This window comes from Oncorhynchus keta, chromosome 10, assembly GCF_023373465.1.
Source record: "Oncorhynchus keta strain PuntledgeMale-10-30-2019 chromosome 10, Oket_V2, whole genome shotgun sequence".
Taxonomy (NCBI): Eukaryota; Metazoa; Chordata; class Actinopteri; order Salmoniformes; family Salmonidae; genus Oncorhynchus; species Oncorhynchus keta.
In genome coordinates this window covers 29,613,112-29,635,115 of record NC_068430.1, presented here as the reverse complement: position 1 = coordinate 29,635,115, position 22,004 = coordinate 29,613,112, and the positions used below count along the sequence as shown (strand labels likewise).

Here is a 22,004-nt window from a genome sequence, read left to right as displayed (position 1 = left end):
CTGTCCCAGAGAAGACTGCTGAGCCACTTCCACTTCCAGCCAACATCAGTAAAGAGAAGAGTCCAGTTAACATCGCCCTCTGGAGGCCCTGGTAGAGTCTTACAGACTGGAGTTCCACTCTGAGACAAACACAATGGACCATGTTGGTCTATATTAATGTCATATTTGTCATGGACAATAATGACAATAGGAAGATATATTCTCTATCTCCTTATTCAGGAGTTTTTTAAAGTCTTGCTGTGATTGAGACTGTTCATTGCAGTTGTACTCAAGAAGTTGTACTGCTAAATGGCCTATACTATTATTGTATTATTCTAAGACGATTGTCCATGAAAATTAGATTTTTGTTGTGTGATGGTATTATATAATTGACATCATAACCTTTATGTTTTGTGAAATATGTGTTGAATACGTTGATTATGTGTTTATTCAACTTTAACAGTCCTCTATGAGGACTTTTACCTAAAATTACCAATATTTTTGTGATTGTCTAATAATCTGTTTTAAGGTCAAAGTTTAGAGAATAAGCAATTGTTTCCACTACATTTGTGTATTGATAAAGATTTACATAATATTGAGCATCTTATATGAAGCATGTATCAGTTATCCATTTGATAATAATGGACCTAAACTACAGCATCATTATTCATGTGAGGATGATTTACCTAAACTGGGTAGCCTATTATACTTGTAATCATCACTCTCTATGATAAGCAAAAACTTATCTGTTTTAAGATCATAATACATTATCTGAATATGTCTATACTGAAGAAAAACTTTCTCAAAATTCTTGTTAATTTTCAACAATCCGGTGTGTCTTTTGTAAAGACAGTAAATGTAGGCAATATCCCCATACTCCACCTGGCAGCCCATACTCTGTTAGAGTATGTCTTGGAGATTTTTCCAAGTTTCTGTTTGTGATGTATAATTACTTTGCACAGTGTCTCTGAAATACTTTTTTTTCTTGTTCTTTATTTACTTTTTCTTATCTTTACGATGATAGTTTACATTTCAGTTCAATAATTGTGTAGGCGTAGGCCTAAACGTTAAATGCTTGCAAATGACCATTTTGTTATGAAGATATTCCCATCACATCAGCATGACATGCAGGAGGTTTATGATGATATGATATTGATTTTAGTTGCACATCAAATGTGTGCCGAATAGCTTCGTGTTTTACCAAATGCTCACCTATGTGTATATATGTAGGTTTACAGAAAATATCACAGAAGACCAGAGATTTACCTACCACATTATCACAGAAATCCGGGGCCATGTTCAGTTGCCAAACGTTATCGAACGTTGCAGATAGAAATCCCTTGAATAGAACCAATTCATTGTTCTACATGTCTGAACGTTCCAAAACGTGGCGTCCTCCTGAACGCCCCAGAGATTTTTCCATTGAGGGATTATTATTTATTTGTACCTGCACGTCATTGCGCAACACAAGATGGCGGCGGAAAGTGAGAGAGTAGACAGGAGTAGTCACAGCATGGATAAAAGCATAACTCTTCCATCCAATGAGATCTTCAGGAATTTGGAAAATGCTAAGAGGTTCGCAATAGACATAGGTATAAACTAAGTTAATATTTAGATCGCTACTTGAATATATTCACTTGTCTTGTTACTTTGACAACACAGCAGGCACACAAGAGGCTAGCAAGCAACGACGTGTGGCTGGCTAGCTAAACTAGCTGATTTAAGTACTGTAGTTATCTACCAGTAGTTGCGAAGTTACCTTCGCGCCACTGGTTTGCCACATAAATGTTAGCTGGCTAATTAGCGTTTGTTTATGGGCTAGTTAGCTACAGGTTTCTAAAATTGCTAACTAGCTAACTAACCAGCTAATTTGACCGCTGCGCCAGAGTGGCTGAGTTGTCAATAGTTGACTGATGGATTTATTTATCTCACGTGAGACTGCAGAAACCTTTTTGTTCCTCCCACAGGTGGCTCTCTGACGAAACTCGCCTATTACTCCACTGTTCAACACAAAGTAGCGAAAGTACGGTCATTCGACCATACTGCAAAGGTATGTGGTGTCAATAAACTTTGCAACACTGTCCGTAACAAACGTTCGGTCCAATGGAGCAGAGGACACAGCTAAATAAGAACTTGCGTGTAGTGTGCTATTTACTCGGCAACCGTAACATCACATGTCAGTGTTCAATTGAGGGGCAAAAGTGATTTGCTGCCAAGTGCACTGCTATGCAGTGTTATTAGTGTTATTACAGTGTTTAAGCCTGGAGGACTCGTGCCAGAGTAGTTATTCTTATCTCTCAGTACACTGTACTATTTAGTCATAGGTCTCCAATGGGCCAACCTGATAAAGGTGTGTGAATGTAGCTACAGAAAAGTAAACGTTAATTAGAGAGTAGCCAATATGGGATTGCTTGAGTGTGGGGTTTGGTAGACATATAGGCCACTGATTCATGATGTTGTGCTTCAAAAGGCTGTGTACCTTGGGACAGTGAATATGTAGACTTACAAGTCTTACTGAGCCCACTCAGGTTGCCCTGGAGGTCTCAGGTCTGCAGATTTGGTCTGGTTCCTTATCTGTGTCCCTCTTTACCAGGACACTGAGGATGACCCCCTCTATGAGATTTCAATGCAGGAGGAGCTATTGGCTCGCCTTCACTTCATCAAGTTTGAAAATGCCTACATTGAAACCTGCCTGGACTTTATCAAAGACCACCTGGTCAACACTGACACCAAAGTCATCAAAGCTACCGGTGGAGGGGCTCATAAGTTCAAAGATCTCATAGAGAAGAAACTGAAGCTCAGGTGAGAAAAGGAATATGTTTTGAGGTATTTTGTTAAAATCTAAAACGGCTTTATTTTTAAAGACTGCTTGACCGGTATAAGGTAGAGCTTATTATAATGTAGCTGCTCTTCATGTTTTGACAAGGGTGGACAAGGAGGATGAAATGACATGCCTGATTAAGGGCTGCAACTTTGTGCTGAAGAACATCCCCCACGAGGCTTTTGTCTATGTCAAGCATGCAGACTCTGAATTCCGCTTCCAGAACACTCACCCTGACATTTTCCCTTACCTGCTCATCAACATCGGCTCAGGGGTGTCAATCATCAAGGTACCAATGCCTGACACTCATCTAGATCTGGTGTGACGTGTGGCCTATGTACCAATTAATTCAACAAACAATATTTATTTCCAAACAGGTTGAATCAGAGGATACATTTGAGCGTGTTGGAGGAAGCTCCATAGGTGGGGGGACGTTCTGGGGCCTTGGAGCTCTGCTCACAAAAACAAAGGTAAAACCCCTCACCCTCATGCTGACACTTCAAGCAATAGACTTTTTAAAAAGTCAGGCTACTCAAATGAACTGAAATGTATAGTCTTATTTTCTGTTGGTTCTTGCCTAATATCTTGCAAGTTGACATTACTGCAACTTTTATTTTTATTATCAGGAAGACTGCCCTCTGTACTTACAAGCTCTTGTTCTGTATAGGGTTCAGGGGATTTTCCGTGTGGAAAAGTCTTGGACGGGCAGTCTGTCCAAACAGCATGCCCATTATTAATGTGCACCTTGTGCTGGGGACAATACATGCTCACTCTAAAATGTACAGTTTTGTCACACTACACAATGCCACAAATCTGTCAAGTTTTGAAGGTGCATGCAATTGGCATGCTGACTGCAGGAATGTCCAGTAGAGTTGTTGCCAGAGAATTGCATGTTAGTTTCTCTACCATAAGCCTCATTCGTTTTATAATTTGTCTGTACATCCTCCCGGCCTCACAACCGCAGACCACGTGTTACCAGCCCAGGACCACATCGGGCTTCTATACCTGTGTCTAAGACCAGCCACCTGGACAGCTGATGAAACTGTGGGCTTGCACAACCAAAACATTTCTGCACAAACTAAGGGAAGCTCATCTGTGTGTTAATCATCCTTACCAGGGTCTTGACCTGACTGCAGTTTGTCATCTGACTTCAGTGAGTAAATTTTCACCTTTGCTTGCCACTGGCACGATGAAATTCTCTTCACGGATGAATCACGGTTTCAACTGTACCAGGAAGATGGCAGACAAGCGTGTATGGCGTTGTGTGGGCGAGCGGTTTGCTGATGTCAACGTTGTGAACAGAGTACCCCATGGTGGCGGTGGGGTTATGGTATGGGCAGGCATAGCCTACGGACAATGATTGACATCAATTTGAATGCACAGAGATACCGTAATGAGTGGTCCCGTGCGACTCAGTTGGTAGAGAGTGGCGCTTGCAATGCCAGGATTGTGGGTTCGATTCCCTCGGACTGGTACGGGGGGGGAAAAAAAGTGTGAAATGTTTTCACTCACTACTGTAAGTCGCTCTGGATCAGAGCGTCTGCTAAATTGCTAAAAATCTAAATGTGTTGAGATGCTAAGACCCCCCATTGTAGTGCCATTCATCCACCGCCATCAACTCATGTTTCAGCATGATTGTGCACGGCCCGTGTCGCAAGGATCTGTACACAATTCCTGGAAGCTGAAAATGTCCCAGTTCATCCATAGTCTGTATACTTACCAGTCACTCATTGAGCATGTTTGGGATGCTCTGGATCGATGTGTACGACAGCATGTTCCAGATCATGCTAATAACCAGCAACTTCGCACAGCCATTGAAGAGTAGTGGAACAACATTCTGCAGGCCACAACCAACAGCCTGATCAACTCTATGTGAAGGAGATGTCACACTGCATGAGGCAAATGGTGGCCACTAGGGCATAAAATTAACACCTGCTAAGTGCGGGTAGATTTAGGTATTGGCGGGTAAGAATATCTATTTCACCAGACCTGTTGGCAGGTGGTCAATTTCCATGGCTCTACATTGCGAGCATTACATTTATTAGTAAAAAATAAAGTATAATCTAATAAAATGTTTTTTTTTGTCAAGTGTGCCGAGTACAACAGATGTAGTTAGACCTTACCATGAAATGCTTAGATACAAGTCCTTAACCAACAATGCCGCTCAATAAAAATAAGAGGCTGTATACAGGGGGTACCGGTACCAAGTCAATATACGGGGGCACAGGTAAGGGAAAGGGGGATGCCTAGTCGGTTGTACAACTGAATGCCTTCAACTGAAATGTTTCTTCTGCATTTAACCCAACCCCTCTGAATCAGAAAGGTGTGGGACTGCCTTAATCGACATCCACGTCTTTGTCGCCTGGGGAACAGTGGGTTAACTGCCTTGCTCGGGCAGAACAATAGATTTTTACCATGTCAGCTCGGGGATTCGATCCAGTAACCTTTCGGTTACTGGACAACGCCCTAACCACTAGTTGTGGAAATTTGTACTTGAAGGTAGGCGCGAAGTGACTATGCATAGATGATTAACAGTGAGTAGCAGCAGTGTAAAAATAAAGCTGGTGTCAATGTAAATAGTCCAGGTGCCCATTTGATAAATTGTTCAGCAGTCTTATGTTAGTTAGTTAAAAATGCTGCAGTAGCTGTTTTAAAATAATTTAAGCTGTTTTGTTTCATAGCTGATAATTAAACAAATAATTATTCATCCTATATCCCACCACTGCCTGGCAGGGGAGCTGTGCGCACTGAGTGAAGTGCTGATACTGTAGATTTTTGGAGGTGCTGAGCACAGGCATAAAACTTGGTCTAATTTACTAAAGTCTACAAAGTGAGACTTTGTCCTTGTGTTTTGTCTATTTACATTGTCTTGTTCACAAGCTTGGTTGTTTTTCAACGTTAGTTTGAGTCTGCTGCTTCAACTAATAGTCAGATCTCAGACAGACACATGTGACATGACTCCAGTGGCCCTGTTACCATGGTAATCTCTCTGCCTTAAACATTTAGTCTCTTTTGATTACAAGACTGGTCACAAAAAATGTAATTAAATTTAACTTACCACATTTCTTGTTTTAGGAACATTAAAAAGCATGGGCATCAGATTGTTTTTATTTAAAAAATCTATATTTTGGCGCATAAAAAAAAATATTGTACCTGCCACACTGGCTGGTGGACCAAAAAGTTAATGTTAGGCCCTGGGGGTCACACCTGATACGACTGGTTTTCTGATCAGTGGTTGTAGAGGGTGCAACAGGTCAGCACCTCAGGAGTAAATGTCAATAGGCTTTTTATAGCTGAGAAGAGAGGGGGGGGAAGAGAAAAAAACATACACACACTTAAGTTCACACAGGACACCACAGAAGACAGGAATTTCACCAGATAGGACAGACTGACCGTAGCCCCCCGGCACATTGACTATTGCAGCATCGATACGGGAGGCTGAGACTGGAGGTCGGGGGACACTGGCCCTGTCCGACTATACCCCCAGACAGTGCAAACCAGGCAGGATATAACCCCACCCAGTTTGCCAAAGCACAGCCACCACACCACTAGAGAGATATCAGCTTACTACTCTGAAACAAGGCTGAGTATAGCCCACAAAGATCTCCACTTCACAATCCCGAGAGGATGCAGAAACAGGCAGGAATATCACGACAGTAACTCAACCCACTCGAGTCAAGTTTAGCAAAAACGACTCCTATGGATGGCATGGAAGAGTGCTTGAAGGCCAGTAATAGGGTCTGAGGCAGAGAATCTCAGAGGAGAGCCGGCCAGGCAGAGACTGCAATGGCCATCTTCGCACTCCTGGGCTAGATTACACTGGGTGAGGGAGCATTTGAGGTCAGGGGTCTTCAGGCCAGTCAAGTTCGTCCACAATGATCTCAACAAACTATTTCTGTATGGACCTCACTTTGTACATGGCATTGTATGCTGTAGCATTAAGAAGTCCCTTCACTGGAACTAAGGGGCCTTGCTCGAAACGTGAAAAACATCCCTAGACCATTATTCCTCCTCCACCAAACTTTTTACAGTTTGCACTATGCATTCGGACAGGTAGCTTTCTCCTGGCATCCGCCAAACCCGGAGTCGTCAGCAGATCTGTTTGTTTCTTGGGACCTAGAACTAGCATCTCTGTTTTGTCAGAGTTTTAAAATGTTGACGCCATCCATTTCCTTATGTCTGAAACACATACGTCCAGGGTAGGTCATTTTTGTGCTTCACCATGTTTCATCGAAATGTACAGCTGTGTGTCGTCTGCATAGCAGTGAAAGTTGATATTGTGTTTTGAATGACCTCACCAAGAGGTAGAATATACACTACTGTTCAAAGTTTGGGGTCACTTAGAAATGCCCTTGTTTTTGAAAGAAAATACCTCTCACTCCTCTTTATATTCTGTTTAGAGCCAGTTTGCGCTGTTCTATGAAGGGCGGAGTACACCGTATTATACGAGATCTTCAGTTTCAGAACAACAGTTTTCAGCTGTGCTAACATAATTGCAAAAGGGTTTTCTAATGATCTATTAGCCTTCTAAAATTATGAACTTGGATTAGCTAACACAACATGCCATTGGAACACAGGAGTAATGGTTGCTGATAATGGGCCTCTGTACGCCTGTAGATATTCCATTAAAAATCTGCCTTTTCCAGCTACAATAGTCATTTACAACGTTAACCATGTCTACATTGTATTTCTGAATCAATTTGATGTTATTTGAATTGACAAAATATTTGCTTTTCTTTCAAAACGAGGATATTTAAGTGACACAACTTTTGAATGGTTGTGTGTATAGATGGTGAAATCGGAACCTTGAGGAACACCGAAACAACATGTAATTGATTTGTCAGAGGACAAACCATCCACGGAGACAAGCTGATATCTTTCCGACAGATAAGATCTAAACCAGGCAAGAACTTGTCCGTGTAGACCAATTGGGGTTTCCAATCTCTCCAAAAGAGTGTGATGATTGGTGTCAAAGGCAACACTAAGGTCTAGGAGCATGAGGACTGATGCAGAGCCTTGGTCTGACGCCATTAAACAATCATTTACTACCACCTTCAATTGGTCATGGACTCTACAAGGTGTTCAAAGCTTTCCAGAGATGCTGGCTCATGTTGACTCCAATGTTTCCCACAGTTGTCAAGTTGGCTTCATGTCCTTTTTTTTGAGTGGTAGACTATTTTTGATGCACACAGGAAACAGTTGAGCTTGAAAAACCCAGCAGCGTTGCAGTTCTTAACACACCGGTGCGTCTGGCACCAACTACCATACCCCGTTCAAAGGAACTTACATTTGTTGTCTTGCCAATTCACCCTCTGAATGGCACACATACACAATCCATGTCTCATTTTTTCTTGAGGCTTAAAAATCCTTCTTTAACCTGTCCATCCACACTGATTTAAAAAGTGACATCATGAATAAGGGATCATCACATTCATCTGGTCTGTCTCTCATGGAAAGAGCAGGTGTTGATGTTTTTATACTCAGTGTAATACATTGCACGTTACCCTTATACTGCTCATATAGGCATATGCATATTACTTTACATTTTCCCATATTCTGTCAGTGGTGCTCAGCCTTATGGCGGTTTAGGTATTTAAGGGACCCTATAGCATCTGCCTGAGGGGAGGAGCTGATGCTAAGAGTGAAGTACATGGGATGGATCTGAAATGATTTAGCATACTTCCATGATTGCATAGTAAAACGAGCATTCTTTTGTTTTTAAAATGTTTTTTTCTCCACAGTTTTGTGGTATTCAATTGGTAATTAGTCTTGTCCCATTCGCTGCAACTCCCGTACAGACTCGGGAGAGGTGAAGGTCGAGAGCCGTGTGTCCTCAAACACAACCCAGCCAAGCTGCACTGCTTCTTGACACCATGCCCGATTAACCCGGAAGCCAGCCGCACCAAGGTGTCGGAGGAAACACTGCACCTGGTGACTGTCGGCGTGCAATTAGTCCGGCATGCCACAGAAGTCGCTAGTGTGCAATGGGACAGGAACATCCCTGCTGGCTAAACCCTCCTCTAATCCGGACGAAGCTGGGCCAGTTGTGTGCCGCCCCATGGGTCTCCCGGTCGCGACAGAGCCTGGACTCAAACCAGGATCTCTAGTGGCACAGTTAGCACTGTGATGCAGTGCCTTAAATCACTGCACCACTCGGGAGGCCCCAGAGCATTATTTTCTGGTCAACTTCAAAAACCATGAGTCTACGTAGGAAATGGAGGTGTTGTTGGACTCTGCAGCATGCCCTTTACTTGGCCCTTCCAGCTCAGCATATTGTCCATGTGTACACCCAGGAACAAACTAACCTGTGTTATGGCATTTTGGACAACCACAGGCAGAAAACTGGACAATATATTTATCAGGATTACTGCTAGTTCATTCATTTGTGTACAGAGTGAATAAGATGGGTGTACTCACAACCCAGTGGGGCCCCCATGCTAATGTCTATAGCCTCAGAGAGTGTACTGTTAACTAATCTGAGTACTGTTAGTCATGAATGAGTGGTACCACCTTATGATATAGGGGTTAATACCCATCTACTTTAACTTGCTGAGTACGACGTGTGGCTGTATTGTGTTAAACGCTTAACTTAAATCAATGAATGGCAGTCTAGGGGTTTCCTTGGGGTTTTCCAGATTCTTAACAATGAGATGCTCTATGGTGTTGATTGCATAATCAGTCCTGCAACTTTTCTTATAGGCAAATTGATACAGATCTTTTCAGAACTTCATTATGATGGTCAGACCAGGTCTGTAGTCATTATTTTATTTTGGGGACTGGAGTGATGATGGCCTTTTTCCACAGAGATGGGACTGTATGGGAGTCTAGAGACCTCTGAAAGACAGGGCACCAAGCCGGAGTAAATTCCTCTGCACATGTTTTTAGAAGAAAAGCAGAGATGCCATCAGGACCTGTTGCCTTATTCATACAGGTGTGCTTGAAGACGAGGGACATCTATTAGGTTGATTTCCAACCTATGAACACAATTCTATCAATGGAGCCAATCACATTATCACACTTGACAGAGAAGTCATGTACAGTGCATTCAGACCCATTGACTTTTTCCACATTTTGTTACGTTACAGCCTTATTCAAAAAATAATTTTTTTAAATCAATCTACACACAATAACCCATAATGACAAAGAAAAACAGGTTTTATAGAACTTTTAGCACATTTACATATGTATTTTGACCCTTTACTCAGTACTTTGTTGACACACTTTTGACAGTGATTACAGCCTCGAGTCTTCTTGGGTATGACACTACAAGCTTGGCACTTGAATTTGGAGAGTTTCTCCCATTCTTTTCTGTAGATCCTCTCAAGCTCTGTCAGGTTGCATGGGGAGTGTCGCTGCACAGCTATTTTCAGGTCTCAGATCGATAAGGGTTCAAGTCTGGGCTCCGGTTGGGCCACTTAAGGGCATTCAGAGACTTGTCCTGAAGCCATGCCTGTGTTTGTCTTGGCTGTGTGCTTATGGTAGTAGTCCTGTTGGAAGGTGAACCTTTGCCCCTGTCTGAGGTCTTGAGCATGTTTTCATCAAGTATCTCTCTGTACTTTGCTTCGTTCATCTTTCCTCCATTCCCTGCTGCTAAAAAACATCCCCAACCTGGTGCCAGGTTTCCTCCAGACGTGACGCTTGGCATTCAGGCTAACCAGTTCAATCTTGGTTTCATCAGACCAGAGAATCTTGTTTCTCATTGTCTGAGAGTCCTTTTAGGTGCCTTTTGGCAAACTCCAAGCAGGCTGTTATACCTTTTACTGAGGAATGGCTTCCGTCTTGCCACGCTACCATAAAGGCCTGATTGGTGGAGTGCTGCAGAGATGGTTCTCCCATCTCCACAGTGGAACTCTGGAGCGACCATCGGATTCTTGGAACACCTCGCTGACCATGGCCCTTCTCCCCTGATTGCTCAGTTTATCTGGGTGGCCAGCTCTAGGAAGAGTCTTGGTGGGTCCAAAATTCTTCCATTTAAGAATGGTGGAGTCCACTGTGTTCTTGGGGACCTTCAATGCTGCAGACATGTTTTGGTGTCCTTCCCCAGATCTGTGCCTCGGCACAATCCTGTCTCTGAGCTCTATGGTCAATTGCATTGACCTCATGGCTTGGTTTTTGCTCTGACGTGCACTGTCAACTGTGGGAACTTATATAGACAGGTGTGTGCCTTTCCAAATCATATTCAATCAATTTCATTTACCACAGTTTGACTCCAATTACGTTGTAGAAACTTCTCAAGGATGATCAATGGAAACAGGATGCATCTGAGCTCAATTTTGAGTCTCATAGCAAAGGGTCTGAGTACTTATGTAAATAAGATATTTCTGTATTTTATTTTTTATAAATTTGCAAACATTTCAAAATACTGTTTTCGCTTTGTAGTTATGGGTTATTGTGTGTAGATTGATGAGAAATTTAATTTAACCCATTTTAGAAATGCAAAGTAACTAACATAACAAAATGTGGGAAAAGTCAAGTGGTCTGAATACTTTCTTTGGTCAGCTAATCTGGTGTGTGTGTGTGCAAGTATTTATTTTGCAGGGTTCATGTCAGTGATTTGTGTCAACAGGAGTGCCTCTTAAACATGGTTGGAAACTGCACCAATCGCCACGCTAACCACCTAAGCCCCATTTTGATCCAGAAAAAAACATGGATGTTACAAAATAGCTTGGCTATCTGTGTTAAAGTGCTGTTTTTAAAACTACTGTACTCCCATGTCCTCCTGCTCTCACCTCCTAGAGATTTGATGAACTACTTCAGTTGGCTTCGAAGGGGCAGCACACAAGTGTTGACATGCTAGTCAAAGACATCTACGGGGGATCTTATGTGTCCTTGGGCTTGACTGGGGACCTTATCGCAAGCAGCTTTGGAAAATCTGCTACGGCTGACAAAGGTAAAGAGAGAACACAGCCCTTGCAGTATGTTTATTCTTTGGCCCCATAATCTGTTTTTCATTGTCTTCAGGAGCGGACTCCCTGGCATGCAATCTACCTGCTGAAGCTGGTGGGAGGACCTATAGGAGGACGGGCTCATTGTAATTGCTGAAATGGAACGGAGTTAACATATGTGTGATACGTTCCATTCCAGCCATTACAATGATCCCGTCCTCCTATAGCTCCTCACACCAGCCTCCACTGCCATATACTGTAATGTAGGTTACATTCCTGTTTAGCACTAACAGATTGACTTCTAACCCAGTTACTGTGGCCTTGTCCCCTCTAGGCTGTGTGGTTACTGTTGAGAAATAGATGAGGCAGACAGCCATGGAGGCAAAGCAAGCAACTCATTCACTCACTCTATTAGATAGTTAATGTTTTTAATGTAATGCCAATAATACCTGAGACAAACAGTCAATATATAAACCAACACTGTACTTACTTCAATGGGACCTTGGCTTGTTGTCTAGAGTGACTCCATGTTTCTGGATCTTCACTTGGCTGTATGTTGACATACTTTTACTTTTGTTTCCTCCTGAATTAGAGTTCTCTAAAGAAGATATGGCTAAGAGCCTGCTCCATATGATCAGCAATGACATTGGGCAGCTGGCCTGCCTCTATGCCCGGCTTCACAACTTGACCAGGGTCTACTTTGGGGGTTTCTTCATCCGAGGACACCCTGTCACTATGCACACAATCACTTACAGTATCAACTTCTTCACCAAGGCAAGCCCCCCCCAATGTACCTCCTAAACAAGAATTTCTTTCTCAATCTAGGTTTTGTTCTCAGGTACATTTGATTGAGCTCTAGATTTAGCCCTGAAAGAGCTTGATCTGATGTCAGCTGACTAAAATCGGGGATATGTCCCTTGGGCCTGGCTCAGAGCTTGAAAACCAGCAATAAAATCTGCCTGGCTCAGAGCTTGAAAACCAGCAATAAAATCTGCCTTGCTGTATTTACACAGTAGCATGGAAATATACCCTTTTTCCTGAATTCAATGTCTTTGGGTTCTGTTACGCAGCAGGTAACAGAACCCCACCTAACAGAACTCACCTCACAGGTAAATTATTTACATTTTCAGATGGAACATTTGTGTGGGCAGTTTAAAAAAAACTAAAATATTGACATGACAGGTTTGATTATATTGTCCCCATAGGCTACTTGTACATGATACAATCTGCAAGTGTAATGAGAGTTAGAAATGGTTCCTTCTGACTGGATATGTATATTGTTTTTTTTTTGTTGCAGGGGGAAGTCCAGGCGCTGTTCCTGAGACATGAAGGCTATCTGGGGACTATTGGTGCCTTTCTCAAGGGAGCAGAGGAAGACAGTAAGTTGATGGTTTCCTCTATGGAATTTCTTCATGACAGAAAGTGGCACTGGCAGTCATGCCTTATTACTCTCTTTGTTTGATTTGCATTTTCCTGTTGATGAGAAGTTCTTTTTGAGTCGTTTTCACTGGTATTATAATTGTCACTTTATCTAGATCCTAACCAGTACAGTTGGGGGGAGAACTATGCTGGGAGCTCTGGCCTGATGAGTACCTCTCCAGACCTGAACCCCATGCAACGTGCACGCAGTGGAACAGTAAGTCCTTTGTAGAAGAAAATACCTTAAGGTCAGCTTTGGACCACTAGGGTGCGCTCATAACCCACTTGTTGCCATTTAATTTTGGTGACATTACATTAACCATTTTAGCAATTCACCCCCACCACCCTTTTATCTGATTTCTGAGATAATTGTAGATTTGATATTTTCTGGGGAAATGTCACCACTGCTGTCCTTTTTAAAATCCACAGGCCTGGTGTGACAACCTTCATTGATAATTTCATCTAACATTTGATTGTTTTCATCTCTTCTCTTCATATCCACCATATCTTACATCTGTTTACCTACTGTAACCCTTTCCTCAGTTTCCCGTAAGTACTTCCTCATGCTCTGTGTGTAGTGGTTTGATTAGGGATAAATATTTCCTCATGCTTCTGGCTTTGTAGCTCTACACCTGCCCTAACATTCACATTGTGTTAAGTATGGTTTCAGAGAGACAATTGTTGCATTAACTGCCAGATGCCAGCTTTTTCCTTTCAGATTGCATTGTTTAACAGCGTTTGAAGTGTTACTTTTAGCAGTCACTGTTTTGAATTGTGTTGTGACGTGTTATAACCAACCTTAAAGTCACCTGTGACACTGGAGAATAGTAATCAGGTCTATTCACCTTAGACACTGAACTTAAAAGCATACTCAAGGCACTGATAGGTGTGAGGAGTCCGTATAGGGTACATCTAAACTTTGATGTGTGTGTCGACTGCACTGACAGTGTAATTGTCCCTGAGTGATATGGAGCTTGACACATGCTATTGTCAGCTCACTGACCACTAGGTGGGGAATTTAAAACGGATATATTGGCATTTTTTGTGACGTTTGAAGGAGTCTGGTTGCTTTGGTTTTTATTTTGATGTGTGCATGAGTGCATTAGCCCAGCACTATTTGCAGTGCTTAGTGTGTCTCTTGTCCGGCTCCAGTTTGACATGTTGGAGATGGATCGTCTGGAGAGGCAGCTTGTGAATCTGCCCCTGCTGCAGGACCCGTCCTCCTACATCCCAGACACAGTGGACCTCTCAGAGGATGCCCCTGCACGGGAGTACTGGCTCTACTGCTTTGAGGAGGCCCTGGATGGGGTAAGAGGCAGAGCATCTTCTACTGGTCTATTCATCAATACACACACATTGCACACACAGCGAGTCCTCAACCTGGTTGCTTTTAAAATTGCCGATCTGGGTGATGTGCTTTGGACAGGTGGTAAAAAGAGCTGTGGCCAGCCAGCCTGATCTACCAGAGGCTGCTGAACGAGCGGAGAAGTTCCGGCACAAGTACCTGCACAAGCTGCAGACCCTCCGCCACCAGCCTTTGTAAGGGGAGCCACAGCTGCAGATCCTTTTTAAAGGCTGTTAGACTACTAGAGCTGTTTCTTGATCATTTATGTAGATGCATATCTTTGAAGGCCTCCCAAGTAGTGGAATAAATTGACTATTGTACATTATGAAGTCTCACTGTTTCCTGTGCAATCTGTATGTGTTTTTGTCTGCTAATGTAGAGTACTTCTCTTCTCACCTGTAGTGCTTATGGATCCCTCACTGTCAGAAGTCTTTTAGACACAAGAGAACACTGTTTAAACGAGTTCAACTTCCCTGACCCCTACTCGAAGGTTTGACTGGATTCTATAGCACTCTTTTTCCTCTGTTCACGGTTCCCAATACATGCTCCAGTGCTTCTCTTTTTCTGGTCATCTAATGATGAAGCTTACACATGTGGTCTTGGGTGCATTTTGATGTCATTTCATGTCCACTTGCCTTGATTAGTGTCTGTCATTATATGATTTGAGAAGATGGAAGCTTCTGTGTCTCAGTTTTGTCTTCATCTTCCACAGATCAAGCAGAGGGAGAATGACATGGCCCTCAAGTACTTCCAGAAGGCAGTCAAGTCCCTGGAGGAGCTGAGCTGGGAGCAGAGGCAGTTTGCCCTGGTCAGGGGCCTCCTGGCTGGGAACGTCTTTGACTGGGGAGCCAAGGCTGTTTCAGAGTGAGTCTGCACTCCTTAATTTGGGACTATGAATGATTATTATGACAAATTCTGGCTATAATATATATATGTATATTCTTGAGAATTATATGGCAATTTTGAATGAACAAAGACTGTCGCTCACGTTTTCACTTAGTGTTCTGGAGTCTGATCCGGAGTTTGGCTTTGAACAGGCGAAACGACAATTGGAAGGTATGAAAGCCCTTGTTGACTGGGAAAACATTTTGATATTTAAATGGATCCTGCATTTTATATTGCTGCTGTAACCTACGTAGGCTACATAATGAGTCATGTTTTCTCCATAGAGCGGCCGTGGCTTATCGACAACTATGACCAATGGCTCGAGAGACTGAATGTAAGAATTTACACTGTTTTCTGACGTTAGTGTTTAAATTGATTATTTTAGCTGTATTCTTGTTTTGGGCCACATCCTAACTTAAGCTCCACAGAAGTTCTGTGCATGGATCTCAATTTAGGATTTGTCCCAAAGATGTGTATGACTTCATGCTGTGGAACAGTAATTGAATACCATGCCTACTGGCTTTCTTTTGCAGGGCCCACCTCATAAGTGTGCATTATTTTTCGTAGATAATAGTGGAATAGACATCATACTTGGAGTCTTCCCATTTGTCAGAGAGCTTCTCTGCAGGGGAACAGAGGTAAGGAACCACACTGTCCACCCCCTAATATCTTGAAACGTTGTCACCTTCACCACCCCTTCAAATACACACTGGATTTAATAAAACAAGATGACCGAAGCAAGGTTAACTTTTTTCCACTTTATGGTATTTTTGGGCCTTTGACACCCTGCATTTGCTGTTTTCCAGGTAGTCCTTGCCAGCAACTCAAGCCCAGCTCTGAATGATGTAACGAACAATGAGCTACAGATCTTGACTGAAAGAATAGCTGCAATGGATCCAGTCATACAGTGAGTATTTAAATATTTTAGCACTGCATTTGTGACTGCATCATGGATACAGTGATCCTTTCCCACCATTTCAATGCCATTTCATTTGTTTTTCAGGTCTGCTGTGAAGGAGGACAGGTTGACGCTAGTCCAGAGTGGCTCCAGCTCTCCGTGCTTAGACTTAAGGTTTGTTTTATTTCCTTTGTATGTGTTAACTATGTTTAAAAACAATCATACTGCAGGAATGTCCACCAGAGCTGTTGCCAGAGAATTGAATGTTAATTTCTGTACCATAAGCCACCTTCAACGTCATTTTAGAGAATTTGGCAGTACGTCCAACCGGCCTCACACCACGCCAGCATAGACTTCCACATACGGCTTCTTCTTCACCTGCGGGACTGTCAGAGACAAGCCACCCAGACAGCTGATGAAACTGAGTTTGCACAGCCAAACCATTTCTGCACAAACTGTCAGAAACCATCTCAGAGAAGCTCATCTGAGTGCTCGTTGTCCTTACTAGGGTCTTGACCTGACTCCAGTTTCAGCGTCGGTACCGACTGCAGTCGGCAAAGGCTCAACTTTGATGGCCACTGGCGAAGTGTGCTCTTCACGGATGTATTCTGGTTTCAAGAGTATCGGGCATATGGCAGACAGAGTGTATGGCGTTGTGTGGGTGAGTGGTTTGCTGATGTCGACATTATGAACCCCACCGCCACCATTTGGCACTCTGTTATGGTATGGGCATGTACCAAAGCTGGAGAACATGTGCACATCCAGGTACTTTCCACAGGTGCTGGAGTTGTAGGCAAACTCATGGAAAGCAGAAAGGAAAATGCCGCACTCATGCTTCCAGGTGGTATTTATTAACAACGTTTAGACCCTTCGGTCTTCATCAGACATCCATATCCCAGGTGAGGGTGGAAGGTCCTATATATAGGGGCAGTACTGAGTGACATCACTTCCTGAAACAGGAGGTAATTATTTTTATATTACGTAGTTTCACAATATTAACATTCAATGGATCAAAATATATGATCATACACAGGGAATGTGATCAATATTTACAGTAATATACATACAATATTCAATTAGGATTTTTAAAAACTATTTAGACATTGAAACTATAAAAATGGTTTCAAGTCAAACTCCTCCATTAAGGCCAAGAAGAGTGTTCAGCAAGATTCCCTTTGAAGAAGTTAACTCTCAATGTCCCCTCCCCTGTGTGACATCTTGACCATTTCTATTCCAATGTATCTCAGAGAGCTAATAGGATTCCAGCGTGTACAAAATGATCAGCAACCAGATTTTGTCTCACATGTCGGGGCGGCAGGGTAGCCTAGTGGTTAGAGCGTTGGACTAGTAACCGGAAGGTTGCAAGTTCAAACCCCCAAGTTGACAAGTTACAAATCTGTCGTTCTGCCCCTGAACAGGCAGTTAACCCACTGTTCCTAGGCCGTCATTGAAAATATGAATTTGTTCTTAACTGACTTGCCTAGTTAAATAAAGGTTAAAACAAATAAAATATTGCTGCAGTGCTCACTGATCCGTGTCTTAAGGCTTCTACGGGTTTTCCCTATGTGAGACAGACCACAATGACATTTTCAACATGTAAATAACATTGGTGGACATACAGGTAAACAGACCCTTGATCTTAAGTATTTGTCCTGTACGAGGTTGCCTTTGTACGTAAAGCTGCATTGTGCACATCGGCCACATTTGTGGGGGATATTTAAAAATGGGTTTCAATTGTGGGTCAGTATCAATGTACCAGTTCTTATAGTATGGGCAGGCATAAGCTACGGACAACAAACACGTGCATTTTATCGATTCCGGTTTGAATGCACAGAGATTCCGTGATAAGATCCTGCTATTGTCATGTCATAAATGTTTCAGCATGATAGTGCACTGCTCCATGTCGCAAGGCTCCTTACACAATTCCAGGAGCTGAAAATGTCCCCGTTTTTCATGGCTTGCATACTCACCAGACATGTCACCTATTGAACATGTTTGGGATGCTTTGGATCGACGTGCACGACTGGGCGTTCCAGTTCCCACCGATATCCAGCAACTTCGCACAGCCATTGAAGAGGAGTGTGACAACAGGCCACAATCAACAGCCTGATAAACTCGTATGCCAAGGAGATGTCGCGCTGCATGAGGCAAATGGTGTTCATGACAGCTACTGACTGCTTTTCTGATCCAATCCCCTACCTTTTTTTTAAGGTGTTTGTGGCCAACAGATGCATATCTGTATTCCCAGTCATGTGAAATCCATAGATTTCGGTCTAATGAATGTACACTGCTCAAAAGAATAAAGGGAACACTAAAATAACACATCCTAGATCTGAACGAATTAAATATTCTTATTAAATACTTTTTTCTTTACATAGTTGAATGTGCTGACAACAATCACACAAATTATCAATTGAAATCAAATTTATCAACCCATGGAGATCTGGATTTGGAGTCACACTCAAAATTAAAGTGGAAAACCACACTACAGGCTGATCCAACTTTGATGTAATGTCCTTAAAACAAGTCAAAATGAGGCTCAGTAGTGTGTGTGGCCTCCACGTGCCTGTATGACCTCCCTACAGCGCCTGGGCATGCTCCTGATGAGGTGGCAGATGGTCTCCTGAGGGATCTCCTCCCAGACCTGGACTAAAGCATCCACCAACTCCTGGACAGTCTGTGGCGCAACGTGGCGTTGGTGGATGGAACGAGACATGATCTCCTAGATGTGCTAAATTGGATTCAGGTCTGGGGAACGGGCGGGCCAGTCCATAGCATCAATGCCTTCCTCTTGCAGGAACTGCTGACACACTCCAGCCACATGAGGTCTAGCATTGTCTTGCATTAGGAGGAACCCAGGGCCAACCGCACCAGCATATGGTCTCATAGGGGGTCTGAGGATCTCATCTCGGTACCTAATGGCAGTCAGGCTACCTCTGGCGAGCACATGGAGGGCTGTGCGGCCCCCCAAAGAAATGCCACCCCACACCGTGACTGACCCACCGCCAAACCGGTCATGCTGGAGGATGTTGCAGGCAGCAGAACGTTCTCCACGGCGTCTCCAGACTCTGTCACATGTGCTCAGTGTGAACCTGCTTTCACCTGTGAAGAGCACAGGGCGCCAGTGGCGAATTTGCCAAACGTCCTGCACGGTGTTGGGCTGTAAGCACAACCCCCACCTGTGGACGTCGGGCCCTCATACCACCCTCGTGGAATCTGTTTCTGACCGTTTGAGCAGACACGTGCACATTTGTGGCCTGCTGGAGGTCATTTTGCAGGGCTCTGGCAGTGCTCCTCCTGCTCCTCCTTGCACAAAGGCGGAGGTAACGGTCCTGCTGCTGGGTTGTTGCCCTCCTACGGCCTTCTCCACGTCTCCTGATGTACTGGCCTGTCTCCTGGTAGCGCCTCCATGTTCTGGACACTACGCTGACAGACACAGCAAACCTTCTTGCCACAGCTCGCATTGATGTGCCATCCTGGATGAGCTGCATTACCTGTGTGGGTAGTCACTTGTGTGGGTTGTAGACTCCGAACCACTCCTTTATTGGGGGTGTCTTGCTAAATGCCTATAATTTCCACCTGTTGTCTATTTCATTTGCACAACAGCATGTGAAATGTATTGTCAATCAGTGTTGCTTCCTAAGTGGACAGTTTGATTTCACAGAAGTGTGATTGACTTGGAGTTACATTGTGTTGTTTAAGTGTTCCCTTTATTTTTTTGAGCAGTGTATTTCAATTGACTGATTTCCTTATGAACTGTAACTCAGTAACATCTTTGAAATTGTTGGATGCTACATGTATATCTTTGTTCAGTGTAGTTACTAAGTCATTTCTTCTAATATACATGTTTTAAGGTTATTCCTGTAAATATGATAATTTCTCTCCTCAGCCGTTTGGACAAGGTGTTGGCTGGGGTTGTGCGGGAACGCCACACAGACCTGGTGATCATCGAGGGCATGGGCCGGGCCATCCACACCAACTACTACGCCTTGTTGAGCTGTGAGAGCCTCAAGATGGCCGTCATCAAGAACTCCTGGCTGGCTGACCGACTGGGAGGCAAGCTCTTCAGTGTGGTCTTCAAGTACGAGGTGCCACTAGACACAAAACCCACCACCCTGGATCATGCTCCTGTGACGCCTTCATGATCTCATCACTCTCCTTTTGAAGTCTGATTATGGGACAGGTTGAACTGTTTCCGGTACAAGTTGGAGAGGTCCAGCTAGCTGTGATGGGGTTGATTTCACCGACTCATGATGATTGATATGCAGATTGTACAGGGAGGAGTTTTTAAGATCAGTTTCAGTGGGCTTTGATTGATTTGAAAACTTGGCAGCCTATTTTAGCAAGGATGTCAAAACAGGGTAGAGTATAACATCGCTTAGTAACCTCAATGTTTAAATGTCTTCCTTTTTTGAATATACAACCGTACTTTGCACTATCTTGTGTTGTTGCAGATTACTGCCAAAATTGTAGTTATGGTATCAGAACAGACAAACTTGTCAGTGGTAGAGGTGTCCTCTTTGCAGATTGACTGCCAATGCAAGTGAGATCCTCTACTAACTGCATTTATAGACAGGTTATTAGTACCCTGCTGTTTACTTACAGCATCCCAATGGTTACCATGACAACAAGGTGCCCATTTCAATGGTGAAGAGATGCTTTGCGAGTGCTGTGCTACCAGGGTAATTATAGCAATCTGTGGTGATGCTTCACAAATATATGGTAGGTGTGCCTTGAGGTGGGAGTGATAAAAAGCATAGCTCGTTCAAAATGTAACCAACCTGGTTTAATTTCTATTGCAGGAGAAACATGGGTGTTTGTTACCAGGGGCTACATGAAAGTGGCTTTTCTATGGGTTTGTGTTTAGTCTTCCTTTTGAATCCCAAGATTTTCCTCCTTTCATCACTGCCATTAGGTCAAATGAGATTATTCACTTAATTGTGATGATCATTGCCTGAGAAGCTAAAATGTTGCAGGGAATTTTTGGCACTTTATTGAGGGGTTAAATGTAATTACAGAAGGTGGCAGTATTTTCATGTGAACATGAGCTCCTAACAACCAAATTAATGATATGGATATTTTGTTATTCATTGGATGTTCTGAGAGCTGCCAATCTCAAAAGTGTATTTAAGGTAATTTCATAGCACATTAAGCTGTCTTTTTTTACATTATGTTGGCAGCCTTGGTAAATTCAAGGAGTTTTTGTTGGGTTGAGGCATTGCTGTCCAAATGTTTCCATGACTTTATTTGCTTAATCTGTGGATTGATATTGTCATTTGTAAATACATGTGAAATAAGTGTAAATAAAATTAATTTGCATTACATGGGTTCATGATGACATTTAGGGAAATTATTGTTCTCTTTACAATCACTTGTAATTAAATGTGAATTTATTTTATTAAAGTAATGCGATTTCTCTTTGTTAATTGTGTTGATTTTTTTGGAGTGCGGTACTTAAGGAATTTTAGGGAGTTGAGAGGAGTGGATAACTGCAAGGATGTGAGGGAGTACAACTCACTGCTCTAGAATCATCAAAGCGTTTTTAGTGCCGGTGGCGCTATGTGAGAATGGAGTGCTGGTGTGTGTGGCACAGTAGTTGCTCGCTGTGCGCTCTTGCTGGGGAGTCATATGCTTATAATGCGCCGTGCCAAGCAGGGGGTCCTCCGCAACATGCTGTGCCTCAACTTCTTCATTACCCCCTACTGCCACATGAACGGATGCCGGTTCTTAAGTTATACAATATTCTTACACAAGAAGAAACCCAATTCTGTT

General features: G+C 43.1%; 1 protein-coding gene across 2 annotated transcripts; it reads left to right on the top strand.

The window, feature by feature from the left end:
• Positions 1 to 1,420: 1,420 nt before the first annotated feature.
• Positions 1,421 to 21,658, top strand: LOC118388488 (4'-phosphopantetheine phosphatase). Of its 2 annotated transcripts, none has more exons than XM_035777621.2 (19): positions 1,421 to 1,571; positions 1,947 to 2,029; positions 2,573 to 2,781; positions 2,906 to 3,089; positions 3,178 to 3,270; positions 11,537 to 11,690; positions 12,278 to 12,459; positions 12,983 to 13,064; positions 13,221 to 13,321; positions 14,257 to 14,412; positions 14,531 to 14,643; positions 14,852 to 14,939; positions 15,162 to 15,313; positions 15,450 to 15,505; positions 15,619 to 15,668; positions 15,868 to 15,972; positions 16,141 to 16,241; positions 16,338 to 16,406; positions 20,122 to 21,658. In XM_035777621.2, the coding sequence occupies exons 1-19, from the start codon at positions 1,451 to 1,453 to the stop codon at positions 20,375 to 20,377; spliced, it is 2,355 nt and encodes a 784-aa protein (XP_035633514.1). In that variant the 5' UTR covers positions 1,421 to 1,450; the 3' UTR covers positions 20,378 to 21,658. The 2 variants fall into 2 exon arrangements, with proteins under 2 accessions (XP_035633514.1, XP_052382782.1); XM_052526822.1 differs by having other exon boundaries at positions 1,444 to 1,554.
• Positions 21,659 to 22,004: the final 346 nt, after the last annotated feature.